The 12,051-nt window shown below is 40.9% G+C and overlaps 1 protein-coding gene across 8 annotated transcripts in view; it reads right to left on the bottom strand.

Annotated features, from left to right (window-relative positions):
- TANC2 (tetratricopeptide repeat, ankyrin repeat and coiled-coil containing 2) overlaps positions 1–12,051 on the bottom strand; it is a 702,178-nt gene that overhangs the window by 69,230 nt on the left and 620,897 nt on the right. For all 8 annotated transcript variants that reach the window (XM_043503351.1, XM_043503352.1, XM_038385380.2 and 5 more), the window contains one exon: positions 9,352–9,959. In XM_043503351.1, the coding sequence (XP_043359286.1) occupies positions 9,352–9,959 (608 nt within the window). The remainder of the gene's footprint in view (positions 1–9,351; positions 9,960–12,051) is intronic.

Genomic DNA, 12,051 nt, shown 5'->3' with positions numbered 1-12,051 from the left:
AAAGCTTCAAAAACAGACTCCAACGAGAGACTGCTGAATTGGAATTAATTTGCAAACTGGATACAATTAAGTTAGGCTTGAATAGAGACTGTGAATGGATGGGTCATTACACAAAGTAAAACTATTTCCCCATGTTATTTCTCTCCCCTACCCCACCCCCCACTGTTCCTCAGATGTTCTTGTTAACTGCTGGAAATGACCCACCTTGATTATCACCATAAAAGGTTTTCCTCCTCCTCCCCCTGTTCCTGCTGGTAATAGTTCATCTTAAGTGATCACTCTCCTTACAGTGTGTATGATAAAACCCATTGTTTCATGTTCTCTGTGTGTGTATATAAATGTCCCCACTGTATTTTCCACCAAATGCATCCAATGAAGTGAGCTGTAGCTCACGAAAGCTTATGCTCAAATAAATTTGTTAGTCTTTAAGGTGCCACAAGTACTCCTTTTCTATTCATGGTAGAGTCTTTTTCAGGTGGCCACAATTACTTCTGCTCTCCATGTCATTAATCACGGTTTAGAATCTGCCTGGGTGGCAAAAAGAACAGGAGTACTTGTGGCACCTTAGAGACTAACAAATTTATTTGAGCATAAGCTTTCGTGGGCCGGGTGGCATTTCCTATCTTCTGTTCAGACTGACACTGGGGCTGCAGCCCTGCCCAACTCTTTCAGTTCAAAAATGCATTTCAGCACTTCATTAAAAGAGCAGACCCACCACCTGAGACCAAGTTAAACCATCACGTTTCTTCTTTCACATTTTCCACCAATGCCACAGGGGTATTTAGTCCAATGCTTTCACTCTAATTATTATTACAACACTAGCTTATACTGCCCTCAACAGTCCCTGCTACATTTCCCACCCTGATTAGTAACCTTTTTTTAAATCATGTCTTGAATCTGTACTTCTGAATGTGATTAAACAGAGTCACTCAAGGAAGAGTGGCATTTCTTTATGATGGTCTACAGGGTTACTTACACAAGGTAATGGTTCTCCTATGTTCATTTCGTCAAGCTGTGATAAATTCCTTCGCTATTTTATAGCGATTACACTGAATGTAGTGGAGTAAGACGGCCCTATTCATTCCAGGCAGACTTCTGGGATGCTGAACAGTACTATTGCCAATGATGGCAGCACAGCAAACTTACTATGCTTTGGTACAGGCAACGTTCGCCAGTTTAATTAACTGAAGGACTTATGATGAATTATGGTGAAGGACTTACGATGACCCAATGTCTGGAACCCAAGCTTGTTCCCAGTTTATCCTCATGAAGAAATGGGATATTGCAATGAAAATACCCACATCTTATTACATTTATTATACCAGGATCACAACAGTGCCCCAAACTACCACTCCTGTCCACTTGTACCAAAGTTTCACCCGTGTGAAGTTTGTGCACAATGCTAGCATTCTGACTGGATAGCATTTTGTACCCACCCTACATTGGCTGCGTGCAGGTGAAAATGACTGCACAGAGTGCGAGCTAGGGGAGAATCTGGCCTCATGTCTTTTTATCTGTGATGTATGGCACCCAGCACCCCTCTGGGCACTGTAAAATAACTAACCACAACACCATATCCCTGGTGTCTGTGTCCCAGTGAGCTGAGTGCCTTGGCATATATACATGATTGGGGGCATGCAGAGCACACTAGTGCTGAAAGTGTTGGCGAAAATAAGACAGAACCAAGAGATTTGATTTCTTGAGCGAAATCTGTGATTAATGTATTTGATTTCTTGTGTGAATGTGCCTTAACAAATGAGTCTGCAGCCACTAAAACATAAAAAGAATAATAAATATAGGGAGTGGTACATTTTATCTGTATTGATCAAAAAATAATTTGGGTTTCAAACAGAATGGGATATTGAGCCTGGAGAGAGGTACTATATGGGAGAACTAATTTTCTTTCTAGCAAATAGATAATTGGGGTGTAAAACAGAAATGGGGGTATTGAGCTATGAAGGAAAGAGACAGACTTTCATTGATGAAAACAGAAAATGGCTCAGTACTGGAGTCCAGTAAGGGCCAGATTTTCAGAAGTGCTCAGCTCCCATTTAGGCTCCTAAAGAAGTGGTGCTTAGCACCCAGCAGCCCCCTTGGGAAACAATGGCTGCTTCTGAAATATGGCCACTTCATTTCAGTATCTAAATGGGAGCTGTTGGGTGTGAGCGTTTTTGAAATGTGGACTAGAGAGGGGGGGTGTATATATGTATAGTATATACACAATGTGTGTTTTTTTATACACACACACGCATATGCACGAAGGATTAAAAAAATTCTTGTTAAAACTGTAATTTTTCTCTTCCTCAAACTGAAATGACAGTTTCACCTCCCTGAATAAAATCCATCAAATACACAAACAAAACCACCCTCAGGTTTGTCCCCATCTTTTTTGAGACCCCTTTACCACATCAGATACTTATAAAGAAGAATGGATTGCTTAGAGACTTCAGAGACTCTCAGGTTACTGAAAATAGACGAATAAATGCATTCAACAATTAAACGTATCTCCACAATGACAAACCAAGATCTGCAATATGAAGCGAAATTTAGACTATTAAAAAAAGCCAACCTGTGGCACAAGAAAGCAGCAGCATTTTAAGAAGTTTGCAGTACTGAGGTGTAAATTAATTTTTATACGAGTCATCTACACTATCTCCTGCTTGTTGTCTCCAAACTTTCTACATCAGTTCTCTTTCATTTTGGCATTATTATTTCTCAGAGAGACTAGGCTATATATTAAAAATACGAACGTCATATTTTTGCTAATTTGCACAAACACATAAGTTTGCTGGGTAATATATAGAAATAGTTGCTTCCTGAACTGTGATTAACTAAGAGCTTCATCTGCAGCATGATTTTGTGGAAACGTAGGGAGAGAAAAAAGAATGTAAAATAACTATGCTGTATGATATTATAAGGTAATTCCACTGGAAACCATGGCAACTCAAGATACTGGTTTATAGCTTCACACATTCGGTTTAGATTGCTACTGCACCCTAATTCCTACAATATGTTATTACCAAGCTACCTTTACTTAAGAGTTTTGAAGGCTGATATGAACTGACTTGATTCTGCAAAGGTGAAACAAAGAGGACTAGTATCTCTCATTAATTTTTATAGAGCTTTCCTGGAGTATCAGCCAGAAGTCTCCTATTAATATTAATAGACAGTAGCTGTACGCCTAATTCTCCGTGTACTGAAGGGAAATTTACTGCAAAAGATTTATTCCTCTGCATTCTGTTCTAAACAAGACTCCCGTGGCCTGATTTTCAAAGATACTGAGTGCCTGCAGCTCCTTTTATCTTCAAGTGCTCAGCACCTCTGAGAATATTACTGCAGATGTCCAAGGCCTCCGCAATAAAGCGGTAAGCCAGAGCCTTAGGAGAATAGAACTGCACCCTCATTTAGTAAAAATGCACAGTGCACAGCAGGCCATTTTTCCTAAGACATTTTTAATGAATGACATTCTGCTCCCTCAGATTAGTACCTCTCTTCTGCATTTCTTATTTAGGAGGGTGAAAAAGGAGTGACTGTCCCCCTAAAAGACACACCACACATTTAAAAGTTTTAATTTTAAAACAGAAATGTGCATAGCTAAAATCGACTCCATGCAGGATAAATCTTTCTTGAGACAGTGAGGGAGAAAAAGTGGCATTGCCTCATTTCTGTAGATACAGAGCATTTCTCATTACATGTATTCATGGATACATGAATGAATACAAACGCAACTGAGATTTCCTAACTCTACTTTGCCTATACAACCTAGTAGGTACTGGAAGGAGGTAACACTTTTGATCATACAGCAATTCACTCCCTCCTGGGGATCTCACTGTACAGGAACAAAGCTGTGCCCTCTGTAATTTTCACTATTTTAAGTCTGAACAGATATACCATGAGAGCATTTTATTATGAGAGGAAAGCAGAGCCAGGCTGATGAATATACAAACTAGGCATGTGCATAGGGTCTAAATATGTGTGTTGGATTGGGGGGGAGTGGATTTTTATTTTATTTTAACCGATTCATGAACTGAAAGAGCTTCACTCACTTGAGTAAGTGGCATTGTTACCCAGCATGTGTCATGACGGAGGGGCGGCTGGGACAAATTTGAGTGCTGTGGCAACCCCATGTGCCAGGTTGCAACACTGCTCTTTCAGGTGAGTGAAGTTTCCCGCTGATGCGGGATAGAGTGGATAGAGACAGTCACACACAGCTGAAGCTATCTTTGCTGTTACAGGGCCACCGGTTAAAGAAACCACTTCCTTCCCTAATAGCAGCAAGTGAACAGGCTGGGATGGGAATTTACTGCCATGGCATGTATGAGAAGGAACATCACCAAAGTGTATTTTTTCCCCTTCTCTCCATGTATCAGCTGTCTGTTGTTATTCATATTCGAAGGTAGGGGCCCAAAAGTATATGTTTGCTTAGGGCCCAGTTATGGGTTAATCCTGCCCTGGTTGAAGGCCCAAATGCTCCCTTACCTAAACACCTTTTTACACAGCTCCAGTGGTATAACTGTGTGTGGGAGCGTTCTCTGGCCAGCACAGAGGTGTCAGGAGAAGAAGGGAATGTCACCAGCTATTCTACACTGGAGCAATGGCCCATAGAGAGAGATTACAAGATTGGGCAATTTAGTGCATCTCCAGGGGCCAGAGCCAGAATTAAGGGGATGCAAAGGAAGCTACCAGCCTACCTTGTCCTTTCCTTACCTTTGCTGAGATCAACACAGGCAAAGAGAAAAGGAGACTCTAGCTGAAAGATTCTGAACATGTTTGATGTGGCTTAAGAGGCAGACAAGGAGTAAGGAGACCTGGGGTCTGCATTTGACTCCCAGTGCTTTGCTGACTTCAACTCTCTGTGCCTCAATTTTCCCCCATCTATAACAGAGATAACAACACCTTCCTTCCTAAGTCTGTGAATCACTTTGAAATTATTGCATGAAAGGTTCTAAAATAAAACGCTATGCAAAAAATGCCTTAGCATTATAGCAACATTTAGGTCCAGAAGTGCAGAGGTAACGATAAATGCACAATGATAAGTTTGCCCCCTTGTGCATAAACTTTAAAAAATGGTCTTCCAGTATATAGTTTTATATTATATATCACATAATACAACTGGCTAACAGTACTACACTGATGGTCTGCAGAAGTCATTACTGGTTACAATGCTGGTTAAAATATCAGACAAGAGCTTTTCTTGTGTCCTATTATTAAACAGTCAGCGCTGAGGGGCTCCCTTGTGGGATAATCTAGAATGATGGTGTTTCCCTTCAATGCCAATTAGCCTTTGCTTTGGTTAGAAAACTCACGCTGAGCATTCAGGGAAGAAGAAGGCTAGAAGCTCAACAGGCTAAAACAAAAATCTGGTGGGCAGGAGGTTTGTTGCTTGATTGTATGTAGCTAGAAGAGCATGTGTTAAATTTGAGTACAAAACTTAGCCTTTTTGTTTGTTTTTCCTTTTCTGTACTGCTGAGAGGATGGGACAATGGATGTTCCAGTCTTATTAATGGAAGGAAAAAGACCATCCCAGCTGCAGTGCTGCTGACCCAGGTCCCATTATCTCAATTTCCTCCATAACATCCTCCAAATCTGTTCACTTCTGTCAGGGAAAGTCAATTAAGAGCTGTTTCACATGGTCACACTTCAGTTTCAAAGCTATTCTCATGAGAGAATCAACCTCAGCAACCACTATCTCTACAGTAGCTCTCTGCAAAATCAACAAGCCTAGGTTTAGCTGCTTGTTTCTGAAATTCAGCACAAGGGAGCTAAACAGTGCTTCACAAGAGCTACCACACCTTTTCAATTCCCATTTTACTGGGGAAAAAAAATCAAGCTCACCGTGAGCAAACAAAATTCAAGCAAGTCTTCACACACTTGTCCTATTATTAGTCAAATCAGTGGCAAGATGTGCTCCCATTAATGTAGTGAAAATACATAGTGATTTTTCATCTTAATGAGCCCACGCTCTGAGCTCAACATCAGCTCTACCCTGAGAGCGGGACAAGAAGACTTACATCACACAATTGCTAACTCTCCAGGGTGCTATCGATGACTGATATGTACTGTATTTTATTTATAAGTACCTTTCTCAGACCTGAAGAAGAGTACTGTGTAGCTCAAAAGCTTGTCTGTTTCACCAACAGAAGTGGGTCCCGTAAAACATATTACCTCACCCAACTTCTCTCTCTATCAGGATATGATACAATTAGCACACATAATGCATTAGAGATTTTTAATAGTCCTTCAGTAGGGATGGACTTGCCCTCTAGGCACAGGAACCAGTATTACTTATTGTTTCTGTTGCAGTCCATCAGAGTGCTTCATCTTTGCCTCTGGCAAAAATTACTGTGAGTGAGTGAAGCCTGGCTAGCTCTGGTTTAGGATTTCATATTTACAAAAGGTTTTTTCCTCCCCTTTTACAGCGATTTATAGTTTCATTTGTTTAAGATGGTAAATTTGGACTAAACCGATGCCTGAAAGCCCACAGAAATGACTCTCAGTATTACAGGTTGTCTGAGCTCTGAATGGCAAGTTCTGTGGTGCTGGATCGTTGGAACAATGTAGGAATTGGTTTCCCCTCACTATACTAGTAAGAATGAACTTCATGACACTGTACCTGTCAGGCATGTATACTCAAGGTCAGGGAAAGTTCAATAACTGAGATCATCAGCATCATTACAGTACAGGGATTCAAAGTTCCAGATGACGTGTGTTAGTTGGCAAGCCTGTGCAAAACATTCACACTGTGCATAAAGGTTACAAAACTGCATGAAACCTGAAGCTCAGCTCTGTCAAACTGTTTGTTACCTTCAGAGTGAACCATGGCTGATTTATGATTTCATGCTAAAACCATGTGAAATTTCTGGCTGTGCATGGTTTCAGTTGAAAGCCTGATGAAACAGCAGTTTTGCTTGAGTTTTGCTTTGAGTTTGTGAGTTCATTCAAACTTGGAGCTCAAAGGGACATTCAGAAGGCATAAACCCATGTAGACCAAAACTAAGGAGAAGGACATTCTTGGAATCCTGAGAATCAAAACTGCACACATTTGCACAGCTTTACAAATTTGCCTAATTACTACAGCACATCACAGTGTAAAAAAAATTGATGCCTAATCCATCAGATGTGCTCTGGTTAACTTTACTGTATTTGGTAGAGAAGGAAGAAAATGTTTTTTATTTTCATGCAAAATGTATGCCATGACTAATTATCAACAGCAAGTATCAAAGCTTGCACCTAAATCCACAGTTTTGTCCCATCTGTGATAAAACAGTAAAGTAATTAGTAGCTAGTGTATTAGAGATTCACATCTCAGTTGATGAAACTGTGTACATCCAGTCAAAAATTACTATGGTCAGAAAGCAGCTGGGCTAAGCACAAATGGATATTAGGGAGAACGTTTTCAGTACAGTAAGCTCAGATTAAAAATAAATGAGAAACATGCATGGCTTTGCAAATAGCAGTTAACTCTGGTGAAAGCTATGGTGGGAAAAGCATTGCATGGTGAGAAGTATCTAATGACTCTGAGGAAAGATATAACATGTAAATAATTAACACTGTTATAAAGATAACTGCAGAGAGGTCGAAGATGCATTGCAAGGATTAAATAACAGGAGAGCTGTGCAGAAATCTACTAAAGCAGCCAGGATTTCCACTGGGAGCAGTTGTATGTTATTTTTTCTACTAAATCCTGTTTACCAAGAAGCTCCATACCTGAGATGGTAAATATATTCTTTACCCTGGCATTGATAACAGCAACAACTTGCTTAATGAAGTGAATGGCTGTCACCTTGGCTGAATATTCAGTTTCAGCAGATACTATCACTATGTACTGACCCTCGGTTCAAGAAGATGCATTGCAGGGGCTCAGAATATGAATGACTTTCCCAGATGGTCATTGTGTCTTTTAAACATGAATTCACACTCCAAAAACACAATGGGGCCTGATTCTGCATTCAGAAAACATTCAGTGGGAGTTCCATGTACAGAATAGCTTTTCAATCGGGCTCATTGTATATATATGTGTGTATGTTGTTTGATTTTCATCTCTTTATCATCTATCCCAGACCGATTATATGCCTTTGCAGCCGGTGTCAAGTGGAGTGCCCCAGGGGTCGGTCCTGGGGCCCGTTTTGTTCAATATCTTCATAAATGATCTGGAGGATGGTGTGGATTGCACTCTCAGCAAATTTGCGGATGATACTAAACTGGGAGGAGTGGTAGATACGCTGGAGGGGAGGGATAGGATACAGAAGGACCTAGACAAATTGGAGGATTGGGCCAAAAGAAATCTAATGAGGTTCAATAAGGATAAGTGCAGGGTCCTGCACTTAGGATGGAAGAATCCAATGCACCGCTACAGACTAGGGACCGAATGGCTCGGCAGCAGTTCTGCGGAAAAGGACCTAGGGGTGACAGTGGACGAGAAGCTGGATATGAGTCAGCAGTGTGCCCTTGTTGCCAAGAAGGCCAATGGCATTTTGGGATGTATAAGTAGGGGCATAGCGAGCAGATCGAGGGACGTGATCGTTCCCCTCTATTCGACACTGGTGAGGCCTCATCTGGAGTACTGTGTCCAGTTTTGGGCCCCACACTACAAGAAGGATGTGGATAAATTGGAAAGAGTACAGCGAAGGGCAACAAAAATGATTAGGGGTCTAGAGCACATGACTTATGAGGAGAGGCTGAGGGAGCTGGGATTGTTTAGTCTGCAGAAGAGAAGAATGAGGGGGGATTTGATAGCTGCTTTCAACTACCTGAAAGGGGGTTTCAAAGAGGATGGCTCTAGACTGTTCTCAATGGTAGCAGATGACAGAACGAGGAGTAATGGTCTCAAGTTGCAATGGGGGAGGTTTAGATTGGATATTAGGAAAAACTTTTTCACTAAGAGGGTGGTGAAACACTGGAATGCGTTACCTAGGGAGGTGGTAGAATCTCCTTCCTTAGAGGTTTTTAAGGTCAGGCTTGACAAAGCCCTGGCTAGGATGATTTAACTGGGACTTGGTCCTGCTTTGAGCAGGGGGTTGGACTAGATGACCTTCTGGGGTCCCTTCCAACCCTGATATTCTATGATTCTATGATTCTATGTGACAGACTAAGAATCTCCCATTTAGTCTGTACTGTATTTATCCATATTCAAAGATTATTAGGTTTCAGAGTGGTAGCTGTGTTAGTCTGTATCAACAAAAAGAAGGAGGAGTACTTGTGGCACCTTAGAGACTGACAAATTTATTTGGGCATAAGCTTTCATGGGCCAAAACCCACTTCATCAGATGAATGGAATGGAAAACACAGTAGGAAGATTATTAGGACGAGCGAGAGTGAAATACTGCAGATATTTTTATTGCAATTACTTACCGAGGGTCACAGAGAAACTTGGTCTTTTCTCCTTCCTCTCTCCAGATAAGCCATTCTCGAAAAGACGGATGAACAAACATTCGTGTCATGTCTCTACGCTTGATAAGAAACATGGAGAGGTTCTCCATCCTCTGCTGAAAGTCATCCCATTCCAGTGTGCCCTCAATGCTACCAGCATTAATGGCCTGAAATATATGTTCATCTGTTAATGGATGCAGAGATGCCACTGCCACATTCAAGAGAGGCATAACCCGATCAAAGGAAGACTGTGTTGGGAACTTCATATTGCATTGCAATAGGTAAACCTCAGAGAGAGAGACTGGGACTACTTTATAGCTGGAGCTCTTTAGTACCAGGTAGCCCTTCTCTATAAGATCAAAAGTGAGCTTTAGGTATAGATAGGACCCTTGGCTCAAGGTCTTGAGGTGAGAACTGAGTTTGCCAAATGTAGTGTTGTCCATTTTGCCATTAAGGGAGATATTGTTCTGGATCTCAGAGCTGCTGTGTATTCGATGAAGGATATATGCCTGGAGGTCCTGATCTATGGCTTCGTTCTCTTCCAGTCTATCCAAAAAAATCCTATGGAAGGGCAACAACTTAATTATTTCCTGGAAGAAAAGAAAAGAAATTATTCATGTTGGAAGGGCTTATTATTAATAAAAATAAACGTCTGTATTTCATCAGCACCTAGAGAGGTGTTGGGCAAATACCTAAGATTACATGGTCCATGCCCCACGGACCTTACAATCTAAAAAGCACTGGAGTGGGTTTCTTTGTGAAACTAGGTGGCTGAAATAAAACTGAGGGAAGTTTTTCCTAACACACTTGCCAAGGAAAGGGGTTGGAGTATTCACAAAGAGCAGTGCCCTTTAAAATTATAGTTCCATCCCAACCAGCTACCGGACATGCCATCAACTTTCTTCTGTGTCATGCAGATGCCCATGTTAGGGCATCACCTGTGGGCAGCCAAAGCTGGTGCGGTCCAGGACTCCAGGCCTCTCATTGAAACAGACAGCTTAGTATATCTCAAGGAGTGCTGAGTGCAGTAGTCTTCAGCATCATACAGCAGTTGATTAAATGGAAGGTTATTAGTAGCTATTTCCTACTGCACAGTGAATAGCATAAGGAAATACTATATATGCCGTTGATTTGCTCAGAGCCAACAGTGGGTTCTCTTTTCTCAGCCAAAGGGCTGTTTCTGAAAGTATATAGTGTGGGATTGCACATCTACTATACATCACAAAGATATTGTGGGCTGGCATGTCTGATCTGGTAAGTTCAGTTTACACTGCTCATGCAGCACAAAGTGAATGTAAATCAGATGGAAGTTTCCCCTAGAGAATTTTACTCTCTGCCGATATAAAGCTAGGAGAGGCAATTCTGCTGCCCCTGCTGGAAACCCCACCTCATGCAAGGGGAATGAGGGGATACATTAGGTGTGTTGTGGTGGGGTGGGTAAATGGAGGTGAATCTAGATTAGCATAAGGTCTCTGAGAGATATACCAGTGTTGTAAGTTAAAGCTGCCCCTTGAAGCTTTGACTTGCGCTGGTGCTGGGTGACTGAGAGTCAGTGAGCTGCAACCAGCTCCCTGAAAGTAAAGTTTGGACATAGAGGAGAATCAAATCTTACAATTTAAAAAAAGTTAGGGCTACAAAAGCTCTGACCAATTAAATAACTGAGAGCTTAAAATACCAGGAATGCAATTTAAAATCTGTCATTGAAACAAACATTACAAAATCCTTTTTTTCCAGAATGAAATATTTAAACTACCCTAAAATAAAGGGGAAGTAAGAAAGTGTGGCACTGAAATAGGAAGACTGTGCAATCTGCCACTGTAACAAATATAAAAATTGCTAGTGAGAACTGCAAGTCCCTGCAGTTCTTGATTTACAATAATGGTGAATTACTTCTGGGGTCTGGCTAGGAGAATTACAGCTAAATAGATTGATTGGTATTTTCTTGTCTATGTCACTACACTAGAGAAAAATACAGTACAGGTTCTGAGCAAAGAGGATGTTCATTAACTCCTTAGACACTAGCATTATAATGTATGTTAGCAACAGAAATTGAGCTGAAGTCGACATAACCTAAGACAAAAACACTTAGAACGGTGTCAGCTACATTCACCCTAAAACCTCAGAAACTGCCTAAGATCAAGTGTTCTAATAGAGATAAATAGCTTCTTGGACCCATGTTATGACTCCTTCAGACTGTATCAAATAAACACACAGACCCTGAATCAATCTATCATGGTTATATTCTCATACTGATGGGCAGGAAGTTATGCATGAAATCCTTTCTCCTAGCTTCTTCCCATTTAAGAGAGAATATACAGCTAAGCTCCCATTTCGTAATAGTCCAGCTTCAGAGAATTTGAGCCTGGACTTGCAAAAAGTCTGATGGTGAGTGGTCCTCTCTCATGTGAATAGTCTTTCTGAAATTAATGGAACTACTTGCTGAACAAGGGTTATTGACACGAGTAAAGGGTGCAGGACCAGACTCTTGTCCTGTAACAGTATCCAGAGAAAGAGTCTAGGGGACATAAATCAATCTGAATGCATTACAAAAAGACTGGCACAAAGCAGAGATAAAATGAGATAACTTCAAAAAATTAATAATTAAATCTATATGACATTGGTTAAGATTTTCAATAAGAAAACCCATCATGACAAAAATCCAGTGTTTTTTTGTTTAATAGG

This window comes from Dermochelys coriacea, chromosome 27, assembly GCF_009764565.3.
Source record: "Dermochelys coriacea isolate rDerCor1 chromosome 27, rDerCor1.pri.v4, whole genome shotgun sequence".
Taxonomy (NCBI): domain Eukaryota; kingdom Metazoa; phylum Chordata; order Testudines; family Dermochelyidae; genus Dermochelys; species Dermochelys coriacea.
Note: the sequence above shows the minus strand (reverse complement) of the source record. Positions and strands in the feature narration are given on the sequence as shown.